The sequence below is a fragment of the Jaculus jaculus genome, chromosome 9, assembly GCF_020740685.1.
Source record: "Jaculus jaculus isolate mJacJac1 chromosome 9, mJacJac1.mat.Y.cur, whole genome shotgun sequence".
NCBI classification, from domain to species: Eukaryota; Metazoa; Chordata; class Mammalia; order Rodentia; family Dipodidae; genus Jaculus; species Jaculus jaculus.
Genome location: NC_059110.1, coordinates 74252503 through 74269263, shown reverse-complemented (window position 1 = coordinate 74269263; position 16761 = coordinate 74252503). Strand labels below are relative to the sequence as shown.

The following is a 16761-nucleotide window of genomic DNA, read 5'->3' as shown; positions in this document are numbered from 1 at the left end:
CAGCCTGACACAAGTGGCACAAATGTCTGAGGCTCAAGCGTGGCGACAGCCAGCAGAGGCGGAGCCAGGCTAGCCTGGCATCCCAAGCAGCCAAACCCAGTGAGATATTCTGCTTTAAACAAAACGGATGGCACAAAGCAACACCCCACAGTTGTCCTCTAACCTCTAGGTTTGTGCCATGACATGAGACCCTGCTTCAGAAAGCCCAAAGGAGAAACTAGAAATGAAATTGTGACACATGTTGTGACATGGATGACAAGCAATATCATGACAGAGGATGCTGTACGTGGTGGCGCACACCTTTAATCCCAGCACTTGGGAGGCAGAGGTAGGAGGATGGCAATAAGTTTGAGGCCACCCTGAGGCTACATAGTGAATTCCAGGTCAGCCTAGGCTAGAGAGAGACTCTAACTCAAAACAACAACAATAAAAATCAAGTTCCATCCACAGACAGAGGCAGCATCTTAGACAGTTTCCATGTAACATTCATTCTGATTCATCGGTATTTCAGAAATTTACTTACTTACTCTTGGGTTGCTGAGACTTGTGGAGGACTAAGAAGGCTGATACGGAGGCATGGAGCAGCACCTCTCTCTCCTTTGGGCTGTGGAATGTGGTACGAAACAGCTTCGTTTTGTTTGCCAAGAAGAAAGCATTCTCAAATACGGCCAGTCTTATAGCGTCTTCATCTTCCAAAACCATATCAGGAAAGGTGTGCCTTCCACTGCCATCCACTTTCACTGTCTCTATGGACTGAAGAGGATAGAAGCATTAGCAAATGCTACATTAGTGTCACCAAAGACATTGGGACACTGACTAAATGTTGACATGATATCAACTCGATAGAGAGGAAGTCATCTGAGGAGTCATGTGGAAGTTAATGCCCAAGTCACCACACTGAGTTGCTTCTTGTTCGAATGTGGTGTATAAGGAGTTACTGTCACTTATGCACCACAACCAGACACACGTCCAAGTCCTTTCACTCTAGTCTACAATTGCCTTATGAAGTAGGCCTTCTATTTCTTTTCAGAGAAGGCAGCAGAAACACAGTAGTTAACCAAAATCATAGCCAGGGAATGGCAGACTTTAAAACATGCCTCAGGCGGTTGCAAGTTTATTCCTATGTCATACTGGCCTTTCAATTTGTCATTTCCCAAAATGGAGTATAGTGAGCTGTAAAATGAAGACTTAGAAATCTTCTAAGTGTAATATACTGAGGTGCCAATGTAGCTATATGCTTTCATGGAAGTAGTTAGCAATCTTTCCAAGCACCGCGTCCAAGGTGTAGCACAGACCGTGACCTATGCTACTGGGAAGTTCAGTACTGTCTGACTGTAGAGTGTGTAATGAAAGCGTATCCAGCCTCCAGAGGTGTTGATAGAGTCTTCTCTACCAAAGGATGCTGTGCAGTTACATTTCCTTTTACTTCCTGGAGCTGATGCTAGACTGGAGACAATGGAATGTTTATCTGCAGGCTCATTCCCAGCTCCTACCAAGGAACATTACCTTTTCCTCTGGCTCTATCTACAGTACCTTTTTATAGCCACTGATCCAGTAGAGCCTTCCAGTCACGTGGTCAAGTGTCAGTCCTGAAGGCTCCTCTGTGGCAAGGACTGCCAGCCTTTTCCTGTCAGAGCCATCCATTCCTGCAGTTTCGATGGTCCTCACCCCCTCTGCTCCTTGGTTTACCCAAAACAGATACCTGCAAATGGCAGAAACATACGTTTTGAGAAGCCCCTAGCTGGCACACTATTCTCCACAGCCCAGGTCCCTCAGCTCCCTCCTATGATCCTCATATCTTTGCATGGTTACCACAAGCTGGCCGTGTCTTCTCCCACACTCATTAGGCAAGGAAAAACAACTGGCTCCATAAATTTCAGTTTAAGATTCGCAAATAAGAATTTTGTGGAACAAATGAAATCTAGGTTGAGAAAGACTGTCATGTTCTGTCATTAATTATCTAAAATGCCAAGTGAGTTTTGGATGCAGTCCAAAAGAAACACTACTTACTTTTCTGCAGGAAACACGACTAGCTGTTCTGGTACAAGATCCTTCTCCAAGATTTTAACGTAACCTCTGCCGTCACTTAAGCCAGCACAGATGACTCTTGCAGAGCTGCTAGACCAGTACAGCTGTCCCGTGAGCCAGTCCATGGAGATGCTGTTCACTGGTGGGAGTTCTGGGGACACAGGAGAGAGCGTGAGAGCACTGGGCTCTTGCATTCCTCTGCGCCCACCTTGAGACAAAACTCGCATAAGACTCTCCCACACTTTTGAGTGCAGGCTAACCGGTCAGGCAGTCAGGCCCAGGGAATCAGGGTGAGAGGCAAGCCAGGGAGCGTCTAACACACGGGGGTCGCCGGGGTGGGACAGGACTAAGCAGAAGCACAGCCCGGCATGGGAGGGCACGTGGCCTCGGCTCAGACCACGGTCACCACCGAAGTCTCCCAGAACTGTTGAGAACTCTGTGCTCCGGCTGCCAGCACCGTGCTGTGCTCTCCTTCACAACACTGTCCAGTTTGTGCCGACACTTCCTAGCCAGTCCCCTCATCTTATGGAAGGCAGGTCAAATGGGTTAAGGCCTTGCCCAAAGTCACACTCCTAGTGATGGGAGAGACTATGTCTTGAGGTTACAACCCAAGACTCTCTGTACTACTTACCAATAGTACATTCATGTTACAAGCAATGTTCTGCCGTGCCTGTACGGAGCCAAACTACCACAGACACATCACTCATACTTTGTAATATAGAATAGTATATAATATGTAATACAATATATAGGTGAGTCACAGGAGATGGTTCATACAGATAAATGTGTGTGTGCTTATTTCATATACTATGCTTTTAAGTAGCTCTTTAGTTTGAATCTAGAATGTGCCCAAAGGCCAATGTACTAACCCATGCTCTTGCATGATCAGCACCTCTCGATGACGGGTCCTGGAGGGATGTTTGGGGATGTTCTTTTGAAGGTAGCAGAGGGGCACTGCTTTTACCTCCCTTTGCTTCCTGGCTGCCAGGAGGAGAGCAGCTTCCCCCCCCCCCCAACACTCCCACTATGATGAGCTCCTCACCACAGGTCCAAAAGCAGTAGGGACACCCATGGACAGAGGCCTCCAAGACGATGATGTAAAACAAGGCTTTCCTCAACACAAGTAGCTTTTGGCTTAATGCCAAAAACAATATACCTGGGTAGAGAGGAACAGAGTTTGGCTTCCCAAGGACAAACACATTTAAGACTTCATCCACCCAGAAATACATGCTTCTGTCTAGGTCATATGCAATGGAAGTAGGCTTTGATTTTGTAGGTATCAGAGTCCCATAAATGCCTGTTTTCCGATCCAGGAGACCGAGCTCATGATCCACTGCTATGAGAATTTTAACATCATCATCTGTGATAGAAGGAAATGGTAAAATGTTACTTGCTGCTTTTCTTTTTCATACCTTTCTCTTTAACCAAACATACTATTGGGCCTCCCATGTTCAAATCTACTTATCTAAGAGTGGACAATGCATGTTCAAAGGCGACCTCGAGGGTCTCCCTGGTTCTTTATCCTTCCCTGAATTCCAGTACTTTCAAGATAATCTTTACCTTTCTTGGCTTATTTGATTTCAGATTTAATACCTCTTCCACATACACAGGCATCCTCTCCATATCTGGCACATAGTAGCGCAATGTAAATGAGGGTTCCCGAAAACAGAGCACAGGCAAAATTAAAATGATCTCAGGTGGGTCTTTTGAGCATCAAACACTGTGGTCTACAAAGCAACTGTCATTATTTAAACACACTGAATCAAACTGACACTCAGTTGGGCAGTGTTATAATGACATCATCTTTATAGAAAGACTAGAATCATCTCTAGTATTGACTTTAAAATAAATCAACTAACCCTAAAGGCCATGGCTTTAATCCCAGCACTCTGGAGGCAGAGAGAGGAGAATAGCCATGAGTTTGAAGCCAGCCTGAGACTATACAGTGAATTCCAGATTGGTCTGATATCATCAGTGTCACTTGTCTCTGTAAGTACAGATAAGAATAGAGCATCACGGTTCCCCAGGTCCCACGTTAGCCAGATGCACAAGGGGGCGCACGCGTCTGGAGTTCGTTTGCAGAGGCTGGAAGCTCTGGCGCGCCCATTCTCTCTCTCTCCCTCTATCTGTCTTTCTCTCTGTGTCTGTCGCTCTCAAATAAATAAACAAAAAAAAAAAAAAAAAAGAATAGAGCATCAGTTGGCATTTGCTTCCAGTACAGGACTCACCTATAACTCGACACACAGTGCCATTGTAGAGCTGGTAACCTTGAACACAATCACAGGAATAAGAGCCTGGTGTGTTGTGACATACTTGGCCACAAGGACTGAATGGCAGAGAACACTCATCTACATCTGTGGACAGAGCCATAGTTCAGAGATGATCAGGAACGAGATTTTCATTGTCTTTGTTCTTTTGAGCCAGTTTGCAGACTTTTCCAAGATAGGTAGCGTGTAGGAATTACCATGTCAGAAGTGGCAATAGACAGTTCCTGCCACCAGAGATTTCCCAGTCACAGGACTATAACTAAGCAGCAATTTCAGCATAGGAAGCCCCTATGTTTGGCTGGTAGAGAATGTGGTCTGTGTTACCCCAACAACCGTGGAATGCATCATTTGTCTGCCCAGAGAGCCACAGTCCATGTCAGAATAACAAATGTAAGAGCATGAAGGTCATAAGTGGTCCCTGGCATGTTTCATATAAGATGATGAAGAAGGTATAAAGAAATGGTCATAACACAAAACCTAGCTAAGGCGAATTGCCTCTCAAAACCTGATGTTAGAAACCCTTTAGAGCATCAGTCACAAAATACAGAGTGGAGACAGTATATAGAAAAGTACTCTGTCATCACAGAACTTGGGACGTAGAGACAGAAAAATCAGGAAATTGAGTTCATTTTTAGCTACACAGGAAATTCAAGGCTAGCCTAGACTACCTGTATCAAAAAAAAAAAAAAAACAAGCTAAACAAACAAAAAGATTTTCAGAGTCAGATATACAACAAAACTTGGAGTGATCTATTTATTTGTACTAGGAAGGAAAATGGTTCCTTGAGGACACTGGAAAATATTATTCCTTCTGAAACATGAAGCCCTAAATTAAAACAATACTTTTCCATCCCATGGCTACATCCCTTTAGTCAAGTTCAGTGATCAGTGAATCCCACAACTGACAGAAACCCAAGGGTGCTGCAGGAGACTGGAGCAGGGATGTAGAAAACCCAAACTTTTCTAAGGGCTATGACCAGCTTCTACTGAAGAACTAATAAAATAAATTATTGATTTACTTTAAATAGTAAAATGAGCTAAATTTAATTATTAAGATGTACTAAAATTTAATTATGATTAATAAATGTTAGAACAGGTTCATAACAACTCTTGATGAAGTCTCAAAATAAAATCCACTGTAGACTGTAAATTTAATACTGTTAAGGAAATCAGAGCCTTTGCTTTATATAGCCTTCCCAGGAGGACAAGGCTACAGCCAGGGAGAAGAAAGGTGCAACAGAATCTGTATGTGGTTATTTACTTTGCTTGTGTACAGGGTGGCGTGTGGCCTATGCATGCGCATGTGTTCTTGCAGCATACCATGCTCTCACCTGTGGGGGGGGGGCTAAGCTAGCCTGTGGTAACCAGAAGAGAATGCTGGGTGTCCTACTACATCACTCTTTTGCCAATTTTTATTTGAGCAAGATTTTCTTGCTGTTTTTCACAAGTCTGGGTGATTCCCTGGTCTCTGATCTCCCCGGCCAGACTGGTGCTACAGACATGTGGCCATGTCCAGTTGTTTCTGTGGGTTTTAGAGATTCAACTCAGTGGTTTCAGGCCCTCCCAGGCTCTCAGGCTCGCTCAAGAACCACACTCAACTGCTGAGCCATTTCTTCAGCCCCCTTTACTTTTCCAATTACATTTTAACCTAAAATACCATTCTGTACTGTGTTGGGCACGTGCTATAGAGTACAAGCCATAACCATTTCAAATTATTATGAGTAATAAAGATAAGTGAAATATCACAATAAGAATGTTTCTAGGCTGGAGAAATGGCTCAGTGATTAAAGGCACTTGCTTGCAAAGCCTGATGGCCTTGGTTCAATTCCCCAGTACCTATGTAAAGCCAGATGCACAGCTGAATCTGGAATCTGGAATTTGTTTGCAGTGGTCATGGCATGCCCATTTTCAGTCTTTCTCTCTTTCTCTCTCTCTCTGCTTACAACTAAATAATGAATAAAATAAATTTTAAGAATGTTTCTAATAGATGGACCAAATAAGTTCTGACCTCCACAGCTCCACCTGACAGCTGTAACTGCCATCCCGATGCACAGTAGCATTGCACACCCCGGTGGGTGTCACTGCATGGCCCCTCACAGCCCCCATTCACCAGGGAGCAAGTTCTACCCATAGAGACAAGGTAGTTGTCAAAATGACTGAACGCAGTAGAGATCAATGTCTTATAAACCATGTGTGTCACATACCTTTTTCACAAGACAAGGAATAGATGACTACTCATGAATAGCCTTGACCTTGCCCTCTAGCCTGAGAATATGCAGTGGGCGGGGTCCTGGGGAAGAGGGAGGTCAGGAATCCCAGCATCAAAGCGGAGACCTTTCTGTCCAGGACAAGAGACTGGGCGATTTCAAGTGCTGGTGGCTTTACTTTTCCCCATACAGAAGCCAGGACCCTTTCATATGTGTCTCCCCCATGTATGAATGTCTAGCGCCCTTACTTCATGAAGCAATGTACTCATTCATGAATCCTAATTATCTCAGTGGAACCAAAAATCTGCACGCTGTGCCCGATAAGAGCTCTTAGCATTGCTCACATGTGTTTCTTTAATACAGTTTCCCCTGCAGACCCTTAACAATACTCCAGGGGTTTCATTAGACAAACTTAAGTCGTAATCTGTTGGTAAATAGGAGGCATATGACAAAATGACTTGTGCCCACTCTCCCTTTTCCCACCCACTCCACCAGCACCTTTGGGACATGAGGCCTAGCTAGCAAAAGCAGGTTACTGGAGCAGGCCTTTCTGAGTTACAGCCAAGCCCAACTTCCCACCCGAGTTTCCTGCTTCCTGGTCTGCCAAGATGCGAGAGGTAGTGGCCACAAGCTCCTCTCGCCTGGATGGAGCCCTCCACTTGTGCCTTCTTCTTCATGAGAGACTATATTAGCTAAAACTGTAAGCCAAAATACACCCTCTCTCCCTTAAGTTGCCTCTGTGAGGCATTTTTCCCCAGTAACAAAAACCATATGTACAGCCCACTACAAAAAATTATACAATCCCATTTTCCCGTCTATCTTCAGCAGAGGAAATGGTTTCTTACCACATGTACTTGGTTCATCAGTGCCATCCACACAGTCAGCTTCCCCGTTACACACCTGAGATTCTGGAATGCATTTCCCTTCATCACATCTAACTGTGCCTTCTGGGCAGGAGGCTGTGTAGGAAGTGGAACATTTTAGTTCATTAATATTTCTGAGGGAAGGTGGAAATGAGGAATTCCTTCAGTGGATAAAGGGGCAAGAGTTCTATACCCCAAGCAGTGAAAAGTAGGAAAGTAAGTAAGTTTTACCATTTAAAACAGATTCTTTATGGGAATTAAGGCTTTTCACTTGGTCACAAAGATAGCAAGACATCTGCACACAGTGTTAAAATTGATTGATCTAATTTAAAACAGTTGGAATTAAAATAGGACTAGAGTCAGCCTACATTGAACCTAAAAATCAGTGTTCCTTTAAGAAATAAAGATAATTTATTGCAAAAATAGTTAGATCTGATTATACCAGATATTGCTGTTTTAACTCTGAAAGTGATTGAATGTGGGGTTGCAAAGCCTGATGGCCCAGGTTCAGCTCCCAAGCCATCTAAGTAAGGCAGACACAAAAAAATGGTGCAGACATCTGTCATTTGCTTGCAGCAGCAAGAGGCCCTGGTGCCCATACACAAACACACACACTTGTGCGCGCGCACACACACACACACACATACACACACACACACACATTTTTTAAGGGAAAGGTTGAATGGGACTGTGGTTCACCAAGAATTTAGAGGAATCACTACAATATGCATTGGGTGATTGGGAAGTCAAGAGCAGAAAAAGGTAATGCTTAAAAGTACTGCTTCCATGGTGAGTCTGACTACCTGTACCAGGGTGATGGAGACAGGCACTGAAGATACTAAAACACACCAAAACAGAAATCCAGAAACTGCCAAGAGCTCAACACAAAAGTAGACTTAAAACACACCCACCATGGCTTAGGGAATTTTATGGAAGAGGGAGGGGGAAGACTAGAAGAGCCACAGGATGGGAGGGGATTTCCAGAGGTATTGACCACCCCCAACAATGACTGACTGCTGCTCTCACAACTTGATACCCACAACTCCATGGTGAATACTAGCAATCCCACTGAGGAGGGTCCTCAATGTATGAGGGCAGGGAGGAGGGGAATGATGGTACCAACCCATGATGTGTCCACACAAAGTTTCCACTAGAAAAAAGAGAGAGAGAAACATGCAAAAGAATAAAAAAGGAATGCCATGCACAAAAATCAACTCACAATGGATTAACCTTAAATGTAAAAAGAAAGAAAGAAAGAAAAGTGTGGTGCTTGCCATGTCCCTTGGGCTTTTCTGTCTTTACTGGGAGTCCCCCCCCCCCCACCACCACCACTTAGATGCACCACAGAGGAACGCATCACCTGCCATCAGGTTTTCTCGATAGACCAGTGCTCAGGAATTTTGCAGCCTGGCCATAACTAGATGCTGGGGACGTTCCAGGCTATGCTTACTTCACATATACATTATGTTTTCTTTGAGCACTGCTTTATGTTTCCATGGGTAACTAGCAGTTGGCTATTGCTAGGAAGCATCCTGCTTTCAGATGAAGGATCGCAGCCTCATCTGTAGGGATTGGAATGCAGCTTGTATAAAGCAGCCCACGCACTATGCCTTGCCCTTGAAACACAAGTGGGGAAGCAAGACTCACCACAGGCTTCCTCGTCAGAGGTGTCACCACAGTGGTCAATGCCATCACACCTCCAGCTGTTCATGACACACACCTTGTTCCGGCACTGCCACTGCCCAGCTAAGCAATGGCTCTGAGGGCAGTGTACTCTGTCAGACCCGTCTTCACAGTCCCGGTGGACGTCACAGTCCTCCTGAGCATCCACACACCGACGCATCCCTGGACACTGGAACTTTTTGTCCAGACAGGCTGTCAGTGTCTCTGAAAGGCAGAAGGCTGGGTGAGGCAGAACTGGAGTAGGAAGGTCTGCTTCTCTGAATAGGTACTTGGCTTGCTCTTTGATGTGGTCTATGAAAACCAAGAATTAAAAGCGATGCTAGCCAGTAAAGATACTTGTGACTTTGCACAATAATGGTTCTCCTCAAAGATATTTCTGAAAAGCCAATAAAATAATAGTCACTTTCAGTTTGGATACTTTTGAAATACCAAAATAGGTTTGAGAGTAAAGTTTCTCATACCAGAGACAACATAATATCCGGGCTTAGAACATAGAGCATTAAGACTGGCCGTAACTAAACACTGGGGACTTTCTAGGCCATGTTTATATAGTGTATACATTTTATTTTCTTTGAGCACTGCTTTACTTTTCCATGGATAACTAGAAGTTGTTATTGATGCTAATAATTGCTGCTAGTAAAACAAAGAGAAGATGTGAGGTTCTACAAGTAAGCCGTACATACCACAGTTAACTTCGTCAGAGGCATCCAAACAGTCACTAGCACCATCGCAAAGCCAGCTAATGGAAATACACTTCCCGTCGTCACACTGCCAGGCTTGCTGGTGTCCGCGGCATGGTTCCTCTGCAGGTCAGCCATGGTGTTCAAGGACAGCAGGAAAGGTAATGAGTTCCTCAGTTTGTCAGTTTATTAGGTTTCATGCTATATATTTATAGTAGCAAAGAAATAAATGCTTCCCAATTTGCCGCTGATGTCAACCTTGAACTTGCTAGGCCTTTCAGGAAATTGCTGACATCATTCAGTGCCTCTACTCCATTACCTACTTTTCTCTTTACAGTGACAAAATACCCGACAGAAGAAGATGAAGGGGCTAAGGATTTATTTTGGGATGCCATGCATCACAGAGGGAAGGAATCTTGGTGGTAGGAATGTGAGGTAGCTGGTCACATTGTATCCATAGCCAGGTAGGAAAGAGAGAGAGATGAAAGCTTGTGCCTGGATCCCTTCCTCCTTTTATTTTTCCTTCTTTTTATTTAGTCCTGGACCCCAGCACATAAGATGGTGCCATCCACATTCAGCGTGGGGTTTTTCCTCCTCAGTTGAAAATCTCTGGAAATGCCCTGACAGACATACCCAGAAATGAATCTCTTAAGTGATTCTAAATCCACTCAAATCAACAATCAAGATAACTTTAACAAGAGACAATACTCTGATAGCCCAATGAGGTTTATTTTCTACACCTGTTGAATCATTTTTTTGTGTGATAACAAATGTTTCATATGTGTTTTGTCTGAAGTGGTAGCTAGTCACGTGTGACTATGGAGTGCCTGACATATGGGCTCATGCAATAGACTTGAGTTTGACTCAAAATTTATTTAAATCTAATGGGTTAGAAAAGTTTAAGTTCCTGTAGGATGCTGGTATCCACCATATTGTCCAGGATAGTTCTTATCTTTGAATTCCTTTGATGTTTAAAATGTAAAGGCAAACTTTATATATGCAAAGTACCCTAATGATAATCCCCTCCCCCTTGAGGATTTGATACTCTACATTCAGGTATAAGACAAACTGGGAACTGGCAAATTTTGTTTTAAATTCACCTTCAAATATTTTTCTGTATGTATGTGTGATGTGTGTGCATGTGTGTATGCATGCACAGATGTGTGTGGCATTATGTGTGACAAGGATTTCCACCTAGTATGCCAACTGGCCACACTGAGAGTTAGGGTACCATGTGTGTGAGTGCAGAAGAAAGCATTTCTGCAAGGATAAAAGTTCATTCCAACCTATAAAATTACCGGCTATTTTGTTTGTTCATTTGCTTTTGCTTCAGGATTTTTTTTTTTTTTTTGGTGTTAGCAATTTAAACCAGGGCCTTGCATATGCTAAGCATGTTTTATGCCCTGAGCCCCAACATAATTTAATCTTAACTGTTAGTAACAGTGAGTGACTACCTAGGAATGTGCAAGTGGGTTAGAGGAAAGGAGTGTCACATTCACCAAGCCCCTTGGGGATTTTTTCTCTTTCTTCTTCTATGCCCATGACACAAGGATATGGGCCACCTGCTGAGATGCTTTCTGCTTGTGCTGGTGCTCAGGAGATGACCAGAGCTTTGAACACTGAACACACAATACTGTCACTTCAGTTTGGCAACACTAGCCTAATGGCTGACGTGGTTTTAGATGGTTTTGTAGTTTTCTTTATGATAAACTTGCTGTTTATTTTTAGTTGTGTAAAGTCTCTAAGCACAGAAAGTTGAACTATATACAAAGGCAGTTGTATGCCTTGGGATCCACAAATGTTTCCAATATTGGAACCTCTGGCTTAGTCTAGTTCAATAATGTAGCTATGGATGTTTAAGGCTGTGTTTAAAATGTGAACCTTGTTCTAATGATCATGTTATGAATATTTGAAAACACAAGGCTTTCCTACTGAGAGCTTGCAAAGCCCCAGAACACTCACCGTGTTTGAATATCCCCTCAGACAACAAAACCCCTGAGGATGGAAACCGTCAACCATCACATTGAGTATCCCTTATTGGAAATGCCCGGGAGCTTCAGAATGAAGTTTTTATTCTTTGGAAAATTTGCATATATATTTGTGTGTGTATATATATATATATATATATTAGAATATCATGCAGATGGCACCTAGGCCCTTCTACATGCTAGGCTAGTGCTCTATCACTGAACTAGATTCCTACCTTTAACATTTTTTCTTTCTTTCTTTCTTTCTTTCTTTCTTTCTTTCTTTCTTTCTTTCTTTCTTTCTTGTTTTGTTTTGTTTTTCAAGGTAGGATCTTTCTCTAGCCCTGGCTGACCTGGAACTCACTTTGTATTTTTGAGAAAAGGTCTTTCTAGGTTTTCCAAGCTTGGCTGGAACTCATTCTGTAGCTCAGGTTGGCCATGAATTTGTAGTCCTTCTGAGTAGATAAGATTACAGCCTGTGCCATGAGGTCCAAATTGTATTTTAAATACACTCAACACACATAATCTGAAGGTAATTTCATACAATATTCTCAGCAAACCTGCATTTTGAGTGTGATCTGTCACACGAGGTCAGCTATGGAAATTTCCACTATGACGTCATTATCGACCATTGCAGATTTTCAGATCAGAAACGTCCAACCTATATTTGACATCCAGGACTGGATTCATGGTCCAGTACTGGGATTGCTTACCGCATTGTTCATCTGTTCCATCCGGGCACTCTTGCTCGCCATTGCAGAGCCAGGCCACAGGAATGCATTTCTCACCACACGGAACTTGCTGAGTCATGTTACATCTTATTTCATCTGCATTGGGTGAACAAGAAGCAGAACCATGAGAATGTACAGCTCCCATGGGTACAAAATGGCCCTTTTTCATGAAAAAAGCCATCAAGAGTCATGTGGGAAGACACAGTTCCCCTCAAAACCAGTGATATTCCTTAGGAAGCAATTTTTTCTGGTGTCATACGGTTTCTGCCTGAGCCATGCTATGTACTATTTTCAGACTCGGATGAGGGAGACCAAGAGAAATGCTCTTGCAGCTCTGCCTTCATCTCAAAGCCACGGAGTATGAACACGTGCACACTTGAGATCGAGGGTCAAAGCACTTACATTTACTCTTTGACATAAGCACACACATGTTCAAATATGACTCCAGTTTTGGGTTCTACCATTACATCTTTTAAACAAATGCCCCTAAGTAACTATGAGATGCATATCTGTAAGTTTTCACTAACTTTCAAGAGATTAACTTACATTGTTGTATTCAAGTCATGAGCTTGTATTATCAACCTCAAATGTTTAATATTTAACAAAAACTCTGATGTAGGGTGTCCTCAGAGAAAAGTGACAAGAAGATCTGACTGTCCTTAATTTTCCATATTGACATACTTTTAGAGAGGGAAAGCCAACTATTGATTCCAAGAAAGCAGAAATCACAAGTACCAGTAGATGTCTCTGCACAACATGAGGAACTCAGCACGTTCTCCCAGTAACAACTGGTGAATGAATGGGTCTACAGTAGAAGTGGACTACAGAGGCTACTATGCAGATACCACCTCTTGACAAGGGGCTATGTCCTACCCTTACTTTCATCCTGCTAAGATAGTTTTATCAGTATAGTTAGTTTACATGTTTGGTTTTAAAACAAACACAGCTTATAAAAAGCACTCAAAATAGAATAGGAAATTTCATTTACTATTTGAGTACCTAAGAGTTTTGCATCTTCTTACATCCCATCAAGGCTCTTATGCAACTTGAAAAAAAGTGTTGAGATAAGGTCTGGAGAGATTGCTTAGAGGTTAAGGCACTTGCCTGCAAAACCTACGGACCAAGGTTCTATTCCCCAGGACCCACGAAAGTCAGATGCACAAGGGGGCACATGCATCTGGAGTTCATTTGCAATCTATCTATCTATCTATCTATCTATCTATCTAAATCTGCTTCTTTTCTCTCTCTCTCTCTCTCTCTCTCTCTCTCTCTCTCTCTGTCTCTCTCAAATAAATAAATTAAATTAAATGTTTTTAAAAAGTGTTGAGACAATGTCAGTAATTGCTTGGCCTGACAGCCTGGGTTGGATGGCTTACTGCCAATGTGACCTCAGTTTTCTTGTCTACACAGGAAGCTGGTCAGTAAGTGATCCTAAGAGGGCAATGCAAGGATTCAATGATGGCAAAGCCAATAGCATTGCTAAACAAATGCTCATAAAGAAGTCTTTTTTTTTTTTTTTGCCACCTCTTCCACCACATCCTTTCAGAAAGCTCTCAGTTACCGTTGCAGTCAACCTTTCCACACTCACACTTTAAAGTGAGTTACAACTGAGTGATGTTTTTCCCCTGGTCATTCTTAGTGGAGACAAAAAAAATACATATGGATTCTATACATCATCTACACAATGGTCTCAAACACTATTTTTCAAATGTAGGTAAATGCTTATTGTGATTATACATGATGTTTACTTACTAACACATTTATTTAAATACTAAATTCGCAGTAGTTTTCTGAAGGTCTGCAAGTACATCAGACACACTGAATGCAGTTCTAAAAACATGCAGAAAAATGTCTTCATGCTAACCAGCGTGGGAAATGACTGCTTAGTTTAAAGAAGAAAAAAGGTAACTTTAAAATCTTGTTTCAGAAACAATGTAGGTAGATCAGTCATTGAGAGGGTCTGGACTAGGTGAAGCACAACTCCCCAGGGTTAGAATCTCTCCTGGGAGAGAAACAAGTCCTCCAAACTGCTCAAAAGTAGCTTCACTAGAAAAGTTTACAAAATTAAAATGACTTAATACCTGCCTTTCCTTCACCTGCACCCCAGGATTACCAACCCCCAAGTTTCTCAAACGTTGGGCACTTCTATCATCTGTCCACATTCCCAGCCATCATCTTCACCTTTAGGGACCTGTGCTGCTCTCAGCCACCCTGGGATCCTGTCCCCCACACCTCTGACCAACTCATGCGGCCTTGAGATCTGCCTGTAGGTGAGTGGCAACACCAGGTGCCAGGTGCGGAAGGAAGTGTCTGCCCACCCATCACTGTCCTTTGGGCTGTTTTTGGAGAGGGTCACCTCCTATCCTTACCGTCTATAAAACCCGGGCAGGTGGGTGGGGGAAAGGAAGGCGAGAAAGCAAATCCCACCTGCCTGGACTTGGAGAGAGGAAAGTGAGGTTGCCTTGGGCGCTCTGGATTTAGAGTTCCTTTTCCCACCGGCTTGAGGACACAGAGAGGGAAAGACCTGACTTTATCCGAGAGTCTGTCTCCTTTCTCACCCACCGCAGGTTTAGAAAGGGCCAGGGGATCCTCGGGGCTGTCCCTGCATGAGGCTCAGCCTGGCCCTCAGACACCCTCCCATACCTTCCGCTGCACATCTGGAGACTCCCAGCAAGACTCTACAAACCCCCGAGGGCCCAGTGTTGCTCCATCCGAGGGCGCTCGGTCTCACAAGTCCCACTCACCTGCCCCTGAGCCCCCGATGCTGCCGCTGCCCGGCGCGAACAGGACCAGAGTAAAGAGAAGGTGCATCCTGCATCCCATGGTTGGCGGGGGACAGGGCGCGGTAGCCGCCCTGGGTGCCCAAACCCCAGCAAAGCGCGGGAGGAGGAGCGACAGGCGCCCGGGAGCGCCCGGGGCGGGCTCTCCCGCCCACGCCCCAGCGCATTGGAAAAGCTGCGGTAGGAGTCGGGGCGATGGGGGTGCGAATCCTTGGCAGTCGGCTCCCGGGAAGCCCTGCCCTTGTGGGGAAGGACTTGGGAAGCCCCAGGAGAATCAAGGCGTGCAGAAGTCAGACCGACTCTGTGCCGCCTACTAGCAATGAAACAGGGGACATCAAGCACAGGGCGCCCTGGGGACTGGCCCGGGTGCGGACTGCGACTGACTTCACGGGTCCCGAGAGGGACTTGAGAGTGCGCTAATCTAACTTTGCAAAACCAGGGATTAAAAACTGCAACCCCCCCCCCCCCCCTTCTCGTAGTCTCTCTATTTTTTTCTCTCCTTCCTTTCCTCTCTTTTCCCACCAACTCCTTTTTCTTCTTTTCCATCCCCGCCCCCATGTCCCTAAGCGGAATTAGTCCTTTCTTATGACCCAGGGTCTGTGATGCTAGCTCATTGCAAAGACCACCTGAGGAGGCTGCTCCCTTCAGTCCGTGTGTAAATTGAAGGGAATCTTCAAATAACCACTGAATAGAGAAACCTAAACTTTGGAGATGGAATTTGATCCTTGTCCACCAGAGTCAAGCAACTGTCCCCAAGGGGCTGGAAGAACTTAGAGGGGAAAGGGAACAATTAGTGAAAGATGCTCACGGATGCGTCCTTCCTGCCTAGTGAAACTATGGCATTCCTTCTTTCCAGCAGCAGAGGTAGATGCCAGATTCTTGGAAAGAACATGATGGTGTTAGAATTTATTATGCTCAGCTGCCAAGGAACATTTATAGTCTTTTTGGAATTAAGAGGCAGCAATAAAAGACTAGAAAAAATAGAACTATAAAAATGAATTGCAAAATGCCTCCTTAGGTTTTATTTGCAACTCTGTAGTCCAACAGCTTCTTGTAAAACATACATCCTCTTCGTGTTCACTGTGGTTCCCCAGCAGCACTTGAAGGCATCAGAATACCATCTGCTCCCAGGCTCCCTCTAAAGTCGTGGCATGCTATGGTTGCATCAGCCAATTTAAAAAACCTGCTTTTAACAAAAATCTCCCAAGGTAATGTATGGCTTTCTGCTGAAATGTTGATGCTCTAGAATCTTTCTAGCTACTTCATGGTGTTTAGGGACACAAAACGGACATTCAGAGTAGTGAGAATACAGAACTAGAAGGGGTCCAGGGCCAGAAGGCCATCTGCCCCCGCCCATTCTCAGCTGAATGAGGTTATATTTTGTCTCCGTCAGTGTGGCTCTTACATTCTTTCCACCACCTCTTCCACAATGGTTCCTGAGCCTTGGAAGGTGTAATAGAGATGTGTCATTTTGTGCTGAACACACAATTGTCACTTCTTCTCAGCACTTTAATAAGTTTTATGTCTCCCCAATAGTTACCATCATCTGAAAAGAG

General features: G+C 44.0%; 1 protein-coding gene across 2 annotated transcripts in view; it reads right to left on the bottom strand.

The window, feature by feature from the left end:
* Window positions 1–15287, bottom strand: part of LOC123463331 (prolow-density lipoprotein receptor-related protein 1-like) — a 49135-nt gene extending 33848 nt beyond the window's left edge. For both annotated transcript variants that reach the window (XM_045157975.1, XM_045157976.1), the window contains exons 1-10: window positions 15170–15287; window positions 12408–12521; window positions 9731–9850; window positions 9012–9251; window positions 7347–7460; window positions 4257–4382; window positions 3185–3388; window positions 2011–2179; window positions 1534–1702; window positions 528–753 (exon numbers count right to left, since the gene is read on the bottom strand). In XM_045157975.1, coding sequence (XP_045013910.1) covers window positions 528–753; window positions 1534–1702; window positions 2011–2179; window positions 3185–3388; window positions 4257–4382; window positions 7347–7460; window positions 9012–9251; window positions 9731–9850; window positions 12408–12521; window positions 15170–15248 — 1561 coding nt within the window. In that variant the 5' untranslated portion in view covers window positions 15249–15287. The remainder of the gene's footprint in view (window positions 1–527; window positions 754–1533; window positions 1703–2010; window positions 2180–3184; window positions 3389–4256; window positions 4383–7346; window positions 7461–9011; window positions 9252–9730; window positions 9851–12407; window positions 12522–15169) is intronic.
* Window positions 15288–16761: the final 1474 nt, after the last annotated feature.